The sequence below is a fragment of the Apodemus sylvaticus genome, chromosome 3 (assembly GCF_947179515.1).
Source record: "Apodemus sylvaticus chromosome 3, mApoSyl1.1, whole genome shotgun sequence".
In the NCBI taxonomy this organism is placed as follows: domain Eukaryota; kingdom Metazoa; phylum Chordata; class Mammalia; order Rodentia; family Muridae; genus Apodemus; species Apodemus sylvaticus.
Window position 1 is genome coordinate 71814113 of NC_067474.1, and position 18678 is coordinate 71832790.

The 18678-nt window shown below is 40.7% G+C and overlaps 1 protein-coding gene across 1 annotated transcript in view; it reads right to left on the reverse strand.

Annotated features, from left to right (window-relative positions):
- Positions 1-18678, reverse strand: part of Svep1 (sushi, von Willebrand factor type A, EGF and pentraxin domain containing 1) — a 170883-nt gene that overhangs the window by 106640 nt on the left and 45565 nt on the right. Inside the window, exons 4-5 of the mRNA XM_052176534.1 lie at positions 6104-6262; positions 4779-4958 (exon numbers count right to left, since the gene is read on the reverse strand). Coding sequence (XP_052032494.1) covers positions 4779-4958; positions 6104-6262 — 339 coding nt within the window. The remainder of the gene's footprint in view (positions 1-4778; positions 4959-6103; positions 6263-18678) is intronic.

Here is an 18678-nt window from a genome sequence, read left to right on the forward strand (position 1 = left end):
GGAACTCATCCAAATCACATCAGTTGGCAGAGCATAAATATTAAGTGAATTAAATATAAGTTTCAGATTTATGACTCCATGGAGGAATTTCAAGAATTAAGTGAGGGGATAAATATGAGACACTGTCCTGTGCTATCACTGGGACGATTTGGGCTCAAGGTAATTAGTAATAAAATACTTATCAAAGTACTCTGCCTGCCACACAGGGCTGTTACTGAATGTGACCAACGCACAGTGTCATGCTTACTGCTGGGTTGGTTTAAAAGGTGGGTGAGATATATATTTTATATATTTTAATATATATATTAAATATATTTATATGTTGAGATATATAAAATGGAAAATCACACTAGGCAATTTCTTTAAGCTTCAGTTAAGAAGAAAACCTCAAAAAACAAACCACAGCTTTCCAAAGCTAAAATGATTGGGCTTGTATCATCTCTCATGGGTATTCAGGGCAAATTGGAGTTGGTGTCACAGATACAAGCTGTATTGCTTCTCAAATGTTGGTTTTTAATAAACTTCTATTGCTCCTTAGGGAAAACAAAGCAAACACAGTCATTTCTATTTATGCCTTAACAGTTATATACTCTTCATTCAAGAGTAAGTATTTATTGCCATTTTTCAGAGGAACACATTTAATTATTAGATTCAGCTCACATTTTTTTTGTTTTTTAATTTACATTTGTTTCAATGAAATTCTTATGGTTAATCCAGACAACAGCAGCTTTCCTAACTGACCCTCACTGTATACATGTGTGGACTCACTCTACTCCATAAGACAGTTATGAGCAGGTTATACACCAGTTAATTTAGAAAGATGACTGAAACTGGAAAACAGACACAGGAGCCCAGTCTTGTGCTATAAGAGAACAATCTATTATGTAATATAGTCAACGACAGACCTACAAACATGCTGTGGGTTTCAACTTAAAGGTGAATTGAGGTTTTTTTCCCCCAGATATACATATCCCATCAATCTCCAAATTGTGATTTTTGTCTATTATTGGAAACAGAGAACATCTGATCTTAAGTGCAGGCATCTTGCTGTTGAAACTTTTCCTCAGGAAACACCGAGTATCTAGGATTTAATTTACTGTGCTGCTGAGTTTTAGCTCGTTGTTACTGAGCCACCACTGAAGTCTCCCTTTGTGGTTTAGAATGAGACACACATAATTCAAAGAAAATTAAAAATGAGCGTTGAGTGCCGTATGGAGAGGGATAGGTGTTCCACTCCGAGGAACAAGAATGAAGCCCGTCAGTCATCGGCCAATATCAGACAATATTGATAGTGCAGCTTAAGAGACAAGGAACGAGGATCCAATTTCCCCTGATGACTCTTTCCTGACTCCGTCTTATACTTTTATAAAAACTATGACATAATTAAAATTACCCTCTGTCCCTTATACCATATCTATAAAATTTTACTTCAGCATACTTCCCCTTCAGAAACAGAAGCCAGCTCGCCCAACCAAAACGTCTTAGAGTCCCAGACACACCGTTATATATGAGCCACTGCTAAAACCACAACTGTGCCCATGAGTCTGCTTATTGCTGCCGATGTCAAGGTGCATTCCAATTTTACGGACACAAAAATAAGAAGCATACATTTTGGATTTGATGAAATATAGATTAGGTTTGTTGTGCTCGATCTCAAATAAATCCAGACGGCATTGATAGTATGGGAAAGGAAGGACCTGGGTTTTCATGTAGGACAAGTCTACTTAAACGTGAACTAAGTAGCAGCTTGGTAGTGAAGTTGCTGGAATTTTAGGACAATCCACAGTCTTGCCAAACCTTCCTCATTGTGATTAACATGTCTATATTACAATAGCAATTGAAGTTACGTCGAAGAGAACAAACATGCTTTTTATTTTAATGGGTAATGCATTCATGCCTCTAAATATGTATTTGCTATACATGTATGTTTATCAGTGTGCATCTTTGTCAAGTTGTAATTTTCATTTGCCGGAGTTATAACAGGATAGAGAAGAGGAAAAATTACATTCTACAATAAGCCTATATTAGCAGTATTATATTAACAGTCTAACAGTTAATCAACAGTGCAGATGGCTGTGGTAGCTGCTATTGTCAGAGCTAGAAATAAGTTGGGCAGAATTCTTATTGTGGTCCCAAGTCAGGCTTGCTCAGAAGAGAAGCCTACATTTGCTTTGGGAATAGAAGTGTTCCAGTGCTCACTGTAGTCAGAGTCAGTGATGGACAAATGCCTTCCAACTTGTCCCTACTTGCCTCTACACCCTCACAGATACTGGTGCTGACCGATGGTGACCCATGTCCACCTCTGGCTACAGAGCCACAGGGGCATGGTTACACACAGGACAAAGCTTTCTTAGACTCCTTAGAAGGTTGTGAGTGTGCCTGGTGGCTTTCACCTCTCAAGCTTGACAGACCTGGGATCTCAGATCGAGTCTTGAGAGATTCAGATGCTCCAACTTCTCTTCTGGGCTTTCTAGTTCTATTTGCTTCCCAAATTGTATAGGGTTTGACCTCCAAAATAAGTCCCTAACCCAGTAACATGAATGCTTCTCTGAGCAAGCCTGACACAGCCTAGGCTAGAATGATGGGGTGAACACTCCAGAGCCACGCCCCTCAGACTAAAGAGGCTGGCAAGAGATGAGGGCTTATGCAGATGAAGATCAAAGGCCTGAGACAAGGCTTGCAAACAGCTTTCAGAGAGATACTCTGGAGTTTTAAGGCTGTTAGTGTAGGGAAGAAGGTTTGGGTTTAGATTATAGAAAAGGGAGGCAGGGTCTCTGAAAGGACAGTGGACTGATCACTCTTCTCCTTTGTAAAGTCACAGGTACAAAGTTAAAATGTTGTCTTCTTCCTTGTCTACTATTTGTAGAAGGGGTAGACATTTTGCATGGACATGGTAGCTGGTAACTGGTACTCTAAGGAAAATGTCTCTGACGTGATCCGGACAATTCCTTCAGGAAGGATGTGTGGCTAGAAAGAAAATGACCCATCTACAGTGGCTGAGAGACTGCAAATCAATATTCTAAGTCTTTTCTCTCGGAATCCTAGAAATATATTCTCCAGACATTTCATAGGTCCAGTAAATAGCCTCGGGCTAACCAGAGCCTCTTGGAGGTAATGTTATTTGTTACTAGGAAGTCAATACTATTTTGTGTTTTTCTGGGGGCATTCAGATATGTTGCTAAGATTATTTCCAGACATCGGTCTGTTTTTAATATTTTTTTTCTGGCATCAGCTAACTGATTTTAAAGCGGATCTAAAGGTTTTGGTTGTGCATATTTATTTTCAAGATTTCACCTTGGGGTGATTGTCTTTGATCTTCTGGTCCTGCTAGTGCTCAGCTCTGCTCGCTTTCTGAATTCCTAATAAGAGAGGAATATTTCTACTGACTATTTCTTTCACATCATTTTTTTTTTTATTAGTTTCAGAATTTCTTTATCTTTGAAATTACCCCTTACTTTCAAGGGAATTTCTCAGGTTACATTTTTTCAGCTTATTAATTTGGCTTTCAACTGTGTTTTCATTGTGTGTATGGTCTTGATCCCTCCCCTAAGGAATCTCATTACTCCTACACTTGCCCTCCAGCCTTTGGGATCCCACTGTTACTTTATCAATGCCTTTGCCTTTGAGGCTCAACCGCTTAATTTTCCGAACTTCCCTGCCAGTCATTTTGTTCAACCCGCTGACCATGGTTTCTCCTTGACTTTTTTGCAGGATATACATCAGAGATCTGATTTGCAGTTTCCTGTTTACCGCTGGGTTCAATTTCAGTGGCCAACAAACACAGATAACGGGTGTCTGTGGAACTTTGAAATGCTCTTGAAATGACGACGAGGAGTCAGTGAGCTTCCCCTATGGATATAGAAGCACAGAGGTTCCCAGGAGACAGCGTCCTTTACCTAGAGATCTGGGTGAATTATGAAGTCTTGGAGAAGGTAACTCCTCAACAAAGACTGCTGACCATGGACAGAGCACAGCTGTCAGGTTTGGTAATGAACAACAGATGGATCCACCAAGACATTCAATTAAATTTGAGCTTTGAAAAAAAGCCTCCTCCTTCCTGCCTTGTGAAGCCTTTGGAGGTCAGGCTGTGTAGTTGTAAGTACTAGTAACTCAGATAATGGAGATGGCTAGGTAGGAGTGATGCGAGACACTATGTGGAAGCCATGACCTCCACTGCTATTCCCACCCTCTTTCTTGCTGGCTTGACTTGGCTCCTAGGGATCTCACCATAATAAATTCCCCGCTTTCTACAGCTGGAGACATTTGAGTTGAGGTGCTTCTATCACAGGACTCTGGCATGACTCAAGTCCTTTGTCTTGGTAGGAATCTGTCTATCCCAGAATCTGGCACCTGTCCTAATGTTCTTGTTACCTCTACTGTAACTTGAGTAACCCATCCATTTACCTTTCAACCTTCCAAATGCTTTGACCCTTTAATATGGCTCCTCGTGTTGTGACCCCAACCATAAAATTATTTTTGTTGCTACTTCCCTGCAGTTTTGCAACCCAGGATGTGTGATATCTGAACCCTAAAAGTCATGACCCACAGGTTGAGAATGGATGCTCTAGACAGACATCATCAAGGGAATATGGGTGACATAGTTTGTAATGCTGGAGTCAGGGAAGCGTAGCAGTTCTACTATGTCCTACAATTTTCACTTTCTTAGGAGTCCCATCTTTGACACGGGAAAACTAACAAGTGACTGACCAGCCCATTAGACTTTAGCGAATGTGAAGCAAGACTACCAAGAGACAACATGAACTCGCCAGACTCCATACCTCTGCAGAAGCTTTCTGTCCCAGACCACAAACCATTGGGTTGACACAAATGGATGCTGCTTCCCACGAGGTCGAATCCAGGGCGACATCGGACCCCACAGGCGGCATTGAAGTGGTTTTTGCACGAGTTTTGTATAAAAAAACCATTTTCAGGAGGCTTTAGTGCAGGACAGTGGACAACTAACATTCAGAGAGGAAAACAAAAAGGAAAGTCAGGTGTTTGCCTATTGAACTGTATTGCCTCAGTTTATTTAGCAAATCATGCTATCTGCCTGTCTGTCCACATATATGCACCTATCTTTATGCATCTTAATTCCCCACAGCTTTCCATTTGATCCATCTGATTTCTAAGAGTGTTTGGAGAAAGAACCTTTTCTTATGACTCCTGGTAGATATTTACTAACAATTAAAATGTAATATAGGCTGAACACTACTTTTTAAGCTTCAAAGAGTTTTATTTTGATATTGGTGCAGATAAATTTAAGATTTCCTAGATTTCCTAGGCCTCCGCTGGCCCCCAGCTTTGGTGCTGGCCCCAGGACCTCAGGTAGGCTAAGCCCATGCTCTGCCACCAAGCTATTTAACCCTAGTCCTTGGTTCTTGACTTTCATAGGTCATTAAGTATTTTCTCTCTTATTAAGGTACAATGAAATAATGAAGAAAAACGCAGCCTAGAGTGGTGGCACACAACTTTAATTCCATCACTCTGGAGGCAGAGGCAAGCAGATTTCTGATTTTGAGGTTAACCTGGCCTACAGAGTGAGTTCCAGGACAGCCAAGGCTATGCAGATAAAACGTATTTCAAAACAAAGCAAACAAAACAAAAAAACAAAACCCCCCAAAACGACAGAAAAAAACCCACAACAAAACAAAAATAAAGTAGAAAATACAGTCTAATTGATAGAGATTATAAAACATAGTTTCTACCACATGCTGTATGCTATGTAAATACTTTCTATCAGCGCGATGGAAAATATTTATGAAAAAATATTTAAAAGAATTTGAACACCACCAGAGCTGAGAGATGCTTATTTGCTATTCAAATCATTGCCAAAGTTGTAGCATTCTTTATTTCTAAGTACTAACTCATGTTTTCTGTAATTGCACTATTCCCATGGCTTCAGATCCTGTCTCTGAATCATGATGCTTATGTGTTTAGTGCTAACAAATGCTATGTAACAGAAGCAAGCAATCCCCACCCCCAGAAGTGTGACCAAAGCCAGGGACATTAAAGATCATCCTGAAGAACTGATACAACCACCACTCTGCCCCTCAAAGATCAAATCAGCTTTCTGGATCCCATTGGCTAGCAGCAGGGAGCTTACCTTCACAGGTCTGGCCAGATCTCTGGTATCCCTCTCGGCACACACAGTCTTCAGGGGATGTGCTTCCAGGTGGAGAGGTGTGGTTTACATCAGGACATGGGATGCATGTGCTGATTCCTCCAGGAGAAGCTTCTGGCTTATACGTCCCTGATGGGCAAGCTGTGGGAGGACAATTGGCCAGAGAAGTCCATTTTTGTGATATGTTTATAGGAAGTTAGAAAAATGTTTAAAATAATGGTGTGGGAGACATTTGTTCTACATAGAAATAATCATTATATAATTCAAGCAAAAAAGTAACTTTTAAAAAAAGAATCATTGGGGCTGGAATATGGCTTAGTGGTTAAGAGCACTGACTACTCTTCCGAAGGTCCTGAGTTCAAAACCCAGCAACCACATGGTGGTTCATAACCCTCTGATCTGATGAGATCTGATGCTCTCTTCTGGAGTGTCTGAAGACAGCTACAGTGTACTTACATATAATAAATAAATAAATCTTACAAAAAAGGATTATTGTATGTGTTTTGCTGGCATGTACATATGTATACCGTGTGCATGCAGTATCCACAGAGGCCAGCAGAGGGCATCAGATCCTCTGAAACTGCAGTTACAGAAAGTTGTTTATTGCCATGTGAGTGTTGAGAATCAAACACAGGTCCCTTGGAAGAGCAGCCAGTGCTCTTAACTACTGAACCATCTTTCCACCCCACCAACCCCTCGCAAAGCAGCTAACCCTGACCAAAGACTAACATTGTTTGTTATATGCTTAGTGTAAAGGTCTCTTTGTCCCCCCACAATTAGTTTCTGTCATAAATTATAACATGTCTGGGTTGGTTTATGGGAAAACTCAATATAGCAGTGTATGTTATGGGGCTCAAAGTAATCAATGACTCCCAATACACTAAGCAAATCATAGCAAATCGGAAATCTTCCATATTTCAGTGCCCCCATTCTGTGTACTTTGCCTCTGCCCTGAAATCCCTGTTCTCTGTCTGTGTAGACATCCAGAAGTCGCTTCTCCATCATTTGTGTTGGAAGCATTTAACAGGGGACAAGGAGAATGTGAAGGGCTAGAGGGAAAATCTTAACTGATGGGAAAAGGTCTTTTGAAGAAAAAAAAAGAAGGAAAGATCCTGTTTCTCCCAGGTTCACTAGAAAACATTAAAAGTAGAGTCTAATTGATCTTGCTTCAATCATCTCCCTGCACTGACACTGTCTGACTTTGAATTTGTAGCTTCAGCCCTTTGGGGTTGCCCATGTGTAAAAGGTAAGCTCAAAGGTAAGCTATTTAGTAATAACGGAGACTTGGGGACACACAGCTAGCCAATTAAACGACACACAGCCATAAGCACAGCCGTGAGGTGGGTTTGGTTACTGAGCAGAGAGCCACAACTAACGGGTCTGCACATTCATGCAGAATGGCGGAGCAATCACATTGGGAGATTCATAATCTGATGCATGTGTCAAGGAAATGAGCGTGGTTCTAAAATTCTTCAGTACACTACAAAATATATCAAACTCCCATGGCACATGCTAGGAAATTCTAGGCCTGAATCCATGTAAAACTTTAAAAATGAGAGAGGCATTTAAAAATACTAATATTGCTCCTGGTCCATGAAAACCAGCCAACAAGGAACTGTTCCTAAGGGCATAAGGGAAGGGAGTCTTACTTCAGGGCATTTTGTTAGTGAACAGGAGGTGCTGTTGAATTACACATTATGTCAGACACTTCTTCATCCCAATGCTGAGTGAGGATCAGGAGCCTCAGTCAAGTGCAAGGCAAGGTCTCCTTTAAACAAGTGAGAGTTTGCAGGAGAAAGTAATTAAGATAAAGACAGTCAAACATAAGAACAAAGTTCCACTGCAAAATGAACTTTGCCAATGGGCATACTTTACTGGAGCAATAGAATTCCAGGGTGACGGAGCTACAAAGGCACAGCGGCAGTCACCGTCACGCTTTCTGTCGAGACTGCACTACCCGAAGCTTTAATGCAAAGCCACACAACAACAGCCAAGCGAAACTTAGGAAGGTCATGCCCAACATAAAGGCAACATATCACACATTTATGAGAAAAGTAGGAGACTGATGGGACTCAGATACTCCGTTTCTCCAGAACAAGAACAAATGGCAGGGGGAAAGCATGGATCAAGGTAGACAGCTATGTAAGAGGACATTGTCTAACTAGTCAGAGCACTGGGCAAGAGTCTCAGGAATGAAGGAAGGCACTGGGCAGTGTGCATGACTTTAGTCATAGTTCATTGGCTAAGAAGGAAATCAAAACAAACAACACAAAAATGAGAGAAATAGTGTTGAATAAACTTCCAGAGTCTGAGAAACTTAGGGAACATGTAGCAACCTGCTAATAGTACACTAAAATAATTGTGAAAACTGACACAAGTATCAAGTAACGCTTCCTCTTCTCAAGAAAATAAATGATCAGAGGGAAAATTACTTATGCATACTATAAAGAAGAAAGGTTCAAGATACGAAACAGGCAGGTAAGTGGAAGAAAGAGGGGCATCCATCTCATACGTAACGGGACGACAAAGATGGAAAGAAAAGGCAGGGTCCAATGTGTATGTAAATACGGTGTAAGTATGAATAAGAAAAAGATTGTATAACTTCCAAGCAAGCAGAGAGAAAATAACAAAGTCTGAACAACATAAACAAAAGAGAGAAGAAATAAGAATGAGTGAAATGCACAAGGATATAAATTGAGGGGGAAATCAGATCCATCTTATCACCAAATCTATTTGATCTGTTGATAGGACAGAAACCTGAAATGTGTCAGACTTACAATGTGAAAACAGTATGATGTTAAAAGATAAATAAAATATCCTGGTGAAGGAAACAAATTACCTTCCTAATGAGAAATTAAAAACCACATGTAAAGAACAGTCTGGTGCGGTGACACAGACTTCTAGCACTCAGGAGGCTGAGATAGAACAGTTGTGAGACTGAGGCTACCCTGCACTCCATTATGAATTCCTGTAGAGAGGGACTGAAGGGAGGGGGAAAGGGGAAGAACAGGGTTGGGACTTCTGATAACACAAGACAGATACAAGTGGCTAAGAGATAAAGTGACCGAAAAGTTTTTCCTAAGGAAGAAATATTTATGGCTACAATCCCAGGGCAAACAGTTTATTGTTCAGAACAAAGTGAAAATGAGTGGCTGCTTTTTAATTTGGCAGCATCTCAAAGGATGTCAGCACCTCCTGCGGATAGGTACCTGAGATGAGGCTCTTTCCTGAGCTGAGAAGGGCTTGTGGCATTTCTACAGGGTAACCTGAGGGAATTCACCGAGAGTCTCGCAGAGCATGTTCTCTTTAGTGAGCTTCGATTCTAAAGCTGTTCCAATCAAATATAACCAAGATCGTAACCAGACGCTATTTATTATTGTACAACATTTGGTGGTGATGTAAATGTTCACAGAGAAAGGCTTTCTTAAGTTCTTAAGACACATCCAACCAATTAGACAGTGGCTAGAGAAATACAATCTCTGAGCTGGGGAGATGGCTCAGTTGGTTAAGTGTTTCCTGTGTGAGTATGAAGACCAGAGTTCAAGGCATCAAGCATCATGTGAAAAACAAACAAACAAACAAAAACACACAGTACACATCTGTAATCCCTATGTCAAGGTGAATGGAGACAGACAGGTCACTGGAGTTTGCTGGCCAGCCAGGCTAGCTGAATTAGTGCGTTCTAAGTTCAGAGACTCTATCTCAAGCAAAACAAAACAAAACAAAACAAAACAAAACAAAACAAAATTTAAAAAAAGGTCCAGGGCAAGCAATAGAGGAAGGCAGCAGACACCCACCTCTGGTCTCCACTGGCACTACATAAATACTCACGTACACAGACTATGTCCACACATACTGTCCCCTCCCCTTTTCAAATAAAGAAGTCAAATATTCAGTAATGGTTTTTAAACTTCTTTTTCCTTTCTTTTATTGTTTAAACTTCTTAAAATTATTATATTATTTTAGTATGTTGGTGTTTTGTCTGCATATATGTATGTGTACTACATGAATGTCTGATGCTCTTGGAGTCCAGAAGAGAGCATCCTTGGATATCCTGGAATTGGAGTTACAGACAGTTGTGAGCTGATATTTAGGTTCTGGGGATCAAACCTGGGTCCTCTGGAAGAACCGCCAGGACTGTTCACAACCGAGCCATCTCTCTATCCCCCATGCAGTAACTTTTGAATAATGCTGCAGCCCATCATTTCCCAACCATGCAGAGGGGGAGTCTTCTTCTGATAGGTGTGTTGTAATAAATCTTTTGGCACATGGTAAATATTATCGCTTCATTTCTTTCCCTTTCCTGTCTTTTACTTAGATTCTGCCTTTCCACATGTTTCCCTTCTTCTAGGAGAACTTCCAGGATCCTTCCAGACTCTGATTTATTCTTCTAAGTTTCCCCAACCTCTTTTGAAAATTGTGCTGCCTTCTTCTCTGAGCCCCACAACACATCATCACCCCCTGTGCCCTGGTTCCAGTGAGTATAATAATGCGCTTATCTCTGTCTTTCTCTTAGTGGGCAACACACTCTGGTAAATTCACAGAATTTTCCAATTCATTGGACTCCACAGCCAGTCTTACTGCCTGGATCAGCAGTCATCCAATCAGAGGAGGGAAAGGGGAAACAGCACTTGCTGGAAGGTGGAGGGCGGGCCTGGGTGGAAGCCATACAAATGTGAAGAGCAACAATGGGATGAAGAGATGATGGGCAGGGACGTCAAGACAATTAAGTGATGGTCTCTGCTGTTCCACTCACGAGCTCAGGGTGCTGGAACATAATTTTTCTTTTCTATATCTATCACATTAGGAAGTTACAGTTAATGAAGTCTAAGGTCTTTCCAAAGGTAATGTGAAAATTCCATAAATAGGATAAAGCAACCTGCAGAAGCATTCCCCGAGGACAGTCAGACTCTAGAGGCAGATTTGGTGATTTATGTTGAAAAATAACAGAACTAGAGAAGAAACTAACCCTACGTTGTACTTGCCAGGCCTCCTTGAATAGTCAAGGGCTTACAACATTGGAGAATACTGTTTGGGATAAAAATATCTGAAAGCACATTTGGAAACACATTGTGAAATTCACAGTGATGATGGGAAGCAGACTCCAGGAGAACTATTTAGAGGCATTACACAATTCTAGGGAAGAGGTGTAATCAATTTCCTGGACTTTCAAGGGTGAACCACGTCTTCATCTCAAACTCAGCAGAACTTGAAGAAATGAAATAAATCTGTGGTTTGAGCAAGTTCTTCAAGGCTTGCTAGATGTGTGTGTGTGGGGGGGGTTGGTTGGTTTTTGTTTTTCTGTTTAAAATGAGTAAACCAAATATTATTTCTTAACTTCTCTCTTTGTTGTTGTTAAAATAAACACTTTCCTTTTTCAGAAACATGGTGGTTATTAGCTACTATTCTTGGAAGTGCAAGTCTTGAATTTTTCACATACAAACATGAGATCTTCCTTCAGCTGACAGTGTCCATCAACCATTTGCAATCTGTTAAAAGAGAAGCCTCTATGCTCTCTAATCTGCCTGGCTCATTAAATATCAACATAGATTATACAGTGTGTATTATGTGTCTGTGTAACATACAACATACAGGGGATATCATTCTATCAAACTCTTCCTTACACATACTCTAAGATTAACTTTTAAAATCATACTGGAAATCAAAAGCCTTGGTCCTTGCACAATTCATCTTTAAGGGTCAGTGAATAATTTTAAGAAGTGTGGTTTCAGAGAGATTGCACGAGATACATCTGGTGGTGTGCAGGATGCCAGGGTGCCCATTGGTGTAGAGCATAATGGCAGCCTGTGGAGTTGAACCATCCAGAAGTCTTCATTTCTGCCCTACCTAGGTAGGGCACAGAACATGATGTTATAAAAACATCACATTTCTTTCTAACCTTATACATTTGCTCTGAATACAGAATCTGTTCTCATAGGTAATTGTGCTAGGATTTTGAGTACAAAACTTCATTGCTGTGGAAAAGCATTGCCTTCTGCAATGTTGAGCCAACACTTTCACAAAAACATGAAGCAGTTGTGACATATAGGGACTTTATTTTCATTAGGCAACTCTGATCCATTATGATTTTGTCAGTGAATTAGGTGACCCTGAAGTCTTACACATCAGTGCTTATGTGGAATGTATAAGCATCCTGCCAGTCTCTCTGGAATTGGTCAGATCAGTTGGCTAGAGTACAGACTATTTAAACAAAATTGTGAATTTGAACCCTGTGGGGTTCCTTAATATCAAATGACACCTTAACTGCAGGGTACCCAGCTTGTGATAGAAAGCTCCTGTGCAGACTTGTCAGGAGAGTGATGTATTGCCTAAACTGTCAAAAAGCCAAAACCCTCAAGCCCTCAAAGGATGCCTTGGTGAAGAAATTGTCATGTATTAAGAATTTAAACATACACATGGGGGATGGTGGTATATAACCTGAGTATGAAATATTAAGACAATATCCTTTTTGTTGAAACTGCTCTCTTAATAATTGTGCTATAACGCTCATGGTCTGAAGACAGGAGTTTATTTTTATTTTTATAATTAAGCTTTTGTGGGAGTACACTTTTAAGTGAAGCTCTTTGGAGAGTTTTAGAGCTATCTTCAACTTTATCTTTCCTTTCTAGAAGAGCCGGTGACTCAGATTCATATGAAGAAGAGAAGAAAACATATCATCCATTAGTTTGTTTTAACATTAGATGCTCAGCCTGGTGCCAACAGATTTTATAATTTTATATAATCTTTAGATAAAGTGTCATATTTTTTCCAGTCCCTGATTTACTATAAAAATTTCTCCAGCAAAATATTAACATTTTTTCTTTTATGTGTATGAGTGTTTTGCTTGCATGTATATCTGTGCAGCATGTGTGTGCAGTGCCTGTGGAGACCAGAAGAAGGTGTTACATCCCTCATAACTGGAATTATAGATGGTTGTGAACCACCATGTGAATGCTTAGAATAAAACCCAGGTCCTTTACAGGAACAAGTGCTCTTAACTGCTGAGCCATCCTTCCAACATTTTTTAAAAAAACTTATGTGACATTAAAGTTAAATTATTATACATCACCATCATCAAAGTTATAGGCACATGACTTCCTACACTCCCGTTTGCTGGATATTAACAGGCTTTTATGACTTGATTTTTTTCAGATGGGAATCTTATTATATAGCTTGGAGTGGCCTGCAAATAACTACAAAGACCAGGCTAGACTCAAACTCACGGAGACCCACTAGCCCCTGCCTCTCAAATGTTGGAATTAAAGGATGCACCACCATACCTAGCAATAGTGTTTTTTAAAAAGTGTGTGTGTGTGTGTGTGTGTGTGTGTATGTGAACAACTTTTGGTGTCATCTTGAAAATTTCCATCAGTCTCATTTGAGATGGGGTGCTGAGTCCTACATGGCCATGTGGAAGGGAAAGTGTGACATGGCTTCCTCCCCTGGGACAGAACCAGCAGGGCATGGGCCTCCAAGAGTGTTGTCAGTTGCTAGGTGTGAGGCTCATTTGTATAAAAATATATATGTTATACTTCATGTTCCTACTTTGGGAAATATTCTCCCTGCCAAGGTTATTGGGAAATGTCCTCTCAGCCTAGGTTAATGGCTCCATGCTAATGAGAGACAGTGCAAGTCCCAGGAGCAAAGGGTGTGTCTAAGGTCTCAGCAAAATGGTGGAATGCTGTGACCTTCAGGATAATTCATAAGGCTGTGGAAACGAACTCTGAAAACAAGAGTTCAAAAATATATAATTTCTCAACTATGCAAAGTATAACGATGCAAAATGAATTGTGTAAGGAGGTTCTTTGCCTAAAAGAACAAAGACAGCTACACCAGGAGCCAGCTTGTCAGAAAGATACAAAGGCAAGCAGATTCCTGAGTTCAAGGTCAGCCTGGGACAGAGGTAGTTTAAGGTTAGGCCCAGGCATAGTGCGAATGGAAACTTCAGGACAGGATCCCACCTAGCTAAACTTATTGTCTTTTCTTACGAAGGCAGGCAGATCTCTGAATTCATTTGCAGTGTTTAAAAAAAATGTGCTTAATGTTTCTTTTTAAGAATCAAGGGGCTGGTATGAGGAAATGCTGATTTGTTGGATCATCAAAAGGGAACCTGGAATAAATGACTGAATCGATATGTAAATAAAAGATTGGACTTTGGTCTGTGAGAGTTGAACTGTCTTGATGAATTGTCTGGAGATCTCCAGAGAAAGCTGTCATGAGCAGAACACAGGCCACCAGCTTGCACCCATGAATTTTGCTACTTTCAAACACCCCTTCTTTCAGGAACCCCTCTTCAAGTCAAGGCTGGTCTTGGCAATAGGGTCTCTAACTGGCATGGAGTTCACCAGTGAAGGTAGAGCAGGTTTCCAGGAAGCCCCAGGGATCTTCCTGTCTCCTCTTCCAACACAGAACCCCAGTGTTGGGTTATAACTGTGTACCAACGTGCCTGTCATTTTTTCTTGGGTTCTGGAGATTGAATCCAGGAACCTATACCTGCAAGGTCAGCACCTTACTGACTGAGCCATTTCCCTAGGTGGCAACAGTTTTAAAAGTATCAATAGTTCACTGTGGCTGTGAGATGGGAGGCAGAGAAAGAAGAACTTGTGGGTGAACTTAGACTAGGGTTGGTTAAGAAAGAATCCTTGTAAGTGAGGTAGAAGGGAAGGAACAAGACCTGTGATTGTTCACTGAAATCATGTGCACTGGAAAACATGCATGTCCACACTCACACATGTGAACTTGTGCACATGAACATAGTGTACATGAACATGTGCACACAGAAATGTGTGACTCATAATTTCTGGTCATGACACCTCTTATGACTTGTTTCTAGTAAATACAGCCTTGTTTCATAGAAATCTATCTTAAGACAAGTACTACGCAGCAAGCTTATCTGACAGAGTACCTAAAACTAGTCAATCAAACAGTTAAAGGAGTCAAAAGACAGGGTTACATGCTTTTCTTCTGCGGTTTCCATAAGACCTGTTTTGGAATGAATGGACCTGCCTGTGTGGTCTAGTCTGACACTCTTGAAGTAAGTATCATGTAATGTTTTTTCCTTTAGACTCTCATATTAAAACATCTGAAGTGTCTTCTGAATGATATTCTTGTAAATAAAAACTTCAAGTACTTTTCTTTGGCAACTACAATACCTTCAACACACGAGATTTCTCTATATCGTCATCTTTCTCCCATTTCACCCATTAAAATAGGGTGTGGAAGAAAGAATTCCCCAAATTACTGATGACTTTGCAACTGATCCTAAGTTATGTAACTAACTAGAAAGCTGTTTTTCCCCATCACTCCTGCATGGGTAAGCAAAGCTGTAAACTAAAATTCCGAGCCCCTCAAAAGAGATGAAAGGGAATAATGGGATATCGGGGATAAAGAATAAGCTAGCGGTCCATCTGTGCCCCTGTGTAGGACATCAGGACACACAGACAATTAAACAGGGGAATGTACTGCATTACAAGACAACGCACAGGAACTTCTTCAAGGCATTGGGCTCAGCAAGAATAGAACCGGCCCCAAGTATCAACAGATGGGACCACATGAAATTTAAGGTTTCTGCACAGACCAAACCAAACAACCCAAAACTCAGTGAGACACACAGATAACATCTGGAATAGGAAATCTTGACCAGCTATGTTTCAGACAGAGTACTAATGTCCAGAATTTACAAAGAGTGAAGAAATTAAACACCAAAGAAATAAAACTATCCCAACGGCTAAGAAAATAAACAGAAAATGTCAAAGAAAGAAACAGAAATGGTCAGTGACTATTCTTTAAAGAGGTCAACACGCCTAGTCTTGAGGGTAATGCAAATTAAAACTACTTAGATACCACCTCACCCTTTTCAGAACGGCCAGCAATAAGAAATCTGACTGCAAATGTTGGAAAGAACACTGGTGGCAGAGCAAATTGATATGCCATTATGGAAATGACTTTGGAAGATCCATATGATGCAACTATTCCACATCTGGGCATATACACAAAGAACTCTGTATCCTACCACAGGGATAGCTGCAGACCTATAATTATTACTGTTATATCTACTACGTCAAAAAGAAAAGAAAAAAGAAAAAAGAAAAGAAACCATCCTAGATGCCCGTGGACAGATAAATGAACAATGAAAATGCGGTATATGTTCAAAACAGGATATTATTCATGGGCAAAGAATATTAAAATTTGTAGGAAAATGGTCAGATTTAGAAAGCTTATTAAGTAGGTGAAAGAAAGAAAGACCATGTATTTTCTTTTGTGTGCACATCAGAGTTGTAATGTATATGTGCAAACAGCTATAAGTGAGGGTATCATGTTTAGAAAGGAGAGCCAGAGAGGTAACGTTAGTGCTAAGGAAGGACAGAACCCACACAGGACACTAAAGGCACAAAAGAAGCTATATGCCCATTTTGCTTTTCTAATTTAAACCTGGTTATAGTTCTTCTTTTCTGTAGGTGAGAGAATATAAATGTAACTGGCCATGAAAGTGTAAAACTTGGCAGCTTCAGAATGGCCATTTTAACTGCATATGAGCTCTCTGAGATATACAGAGTTTGGGACTGGGCAAGGGTTTGAGTGGCTTCTTTATATCAGCTGTGTGACATTTGTTCATCAACGAAAGTGAATTTATTTTTTAAAAATTATTTTAAAAAAATAAGTGAAAAGATGACAACAAAAGAGGACATGGTCCAGAGCTCAAAAGCAGGGGTGTGGTCAGGGGTGTGGTCAGGGAGTGGTCAGCATGATGTCAAAGGTGAAGGGGGCTCATGCCCAGGTAGAAGACTTAACCCTGGTATTCTACAAACAAAACAATGAGAAGTGTTCTCCCTAGCCAAAGTATCGTCCAGCAGGCTAGGATGTTTTACATAACAGTATTTTACTCCTTCTATCAAAAACTTAAACAAACAAACAAATAAAAGACACAGTCCTGTGTTCCAACCTTGTCATATCAGCAGAAGCCAAGTTGGGGGTTGTTATGCTTTAGATGGGAGATGTTCCTGTAGAGAGCATTATTGAGGTGCCATGCTACCTGGCAGGAACTTGACATCGACCAATGTGAAGTTCCTCTCCCAGCCTTTAAGTGGGAACTCCTGTCTTAGCTATAATCCTCTCCCCCTAGGATGGAGTGCTCAGACCAAGGTGAAGCCCATTGTTCTTCAGGACCTGCAGTTTCCTGAGAAACACTAGCCACCTGTGGAGCAACTGAACTGATTCTGCTGAGAAGCTTCTAGCCTTTTCCCCTGCCTATATATTGGGAGTTCTTCATTAAACGATGAGATCTTGAATAGCAGGTGTTATCTCTGTCTCCGTCTCTTTTTTGCCGCCTTCCCATACATCCCCAGCTTCCCTTCCAGGTAACCTGTTCGATGTAACTGCCTGCAGTTACATGTTCCCCAATGCCTCATGTGATGAGGTTTACTGGGAAGGAGCCTGGTTGGAGAAAGTAGGTTCCTTGTTCCTATGAAGGCTCGATAGATGCCCCAGGGTAGGGAAATGGAGGGAGGGTAGGTGGGAGTGGGCTGGGTGGACGAACACCCTCATAGAAGCAGAGGGAGGGAGGGTGGGTTAGGGGTTTTTTGAGGAGCGGGGGAAACTGGGAAATGGAATAATGTTTGAAATGTAAATAAAGAATATATTCAAAAAAAGAGAAAAAATAACATGTACAAAATAAGTTCAATGAGGGAGGCATCACCTTTACTGGAAATAGTGTGGAGGAACTGGATATACCCAGGCAAACTAATCAGTCATAACACTCACCCTTAAGAATAAAATGTGTGTCAGTATAAATGCAAGGCCGTAGAAGGCAAAAGAAGGAAGCACAGCTGGAAATATTGCTGATGGACTCCTTAAGGTCAACGGCATTCCTAATGGTGCCAAGACAAATCGAGTCCCACACCTGGGAGAGTGACACTACACCCACATCTCTCACCTTACACAAAGCCAACTTAAAACAGATCAGGCACGTTCATGTAAGACAGGGGATTCCAAAACAGCCAGGAGAAACGCTTTAAGAGACAATTATAAGCAAGGGCTTCAGAAGAAGGATTGGAGAAGCAGCAAAATCTCCTAGGGCTGACAACCACACAGAGTTTTAAAGGTTCTTCATGGCAAAGGAGAAATCAATAGCATGAGCAGAGCCACCAGAGCAGAAGGATTACTGACAGACGTACAGAGGCCAGGGAATTAACATCTAGGATCCATAAGGAAGCCCCTAAATTAAACACCCCAAATACCATCCGATCAACAAAAGGACTAATTAGTTGAATAGAAAGAAGAATACAAATGGACCATAAATAATTGAAAAATCGTTCAACATCCTTAGCAACCAGGGAAATGCTAATTAAACTCACAGATATCCCACAGAACAGCTATCATCAAGACAACAGTGAATGCTGGCAAGGGTGTGAGGGAAAAAGTACTCTTACACACTGCTGGTGGGCATTCAAACTGCTATAATCAATAGGGAGGGTTCTCAAAAAGCTAAAGATAGAGCCGTGAGCCAGCTGTGCCATTACTGACTATTGTACTCAGAGGATGCTGTGTCAGCAAACCTC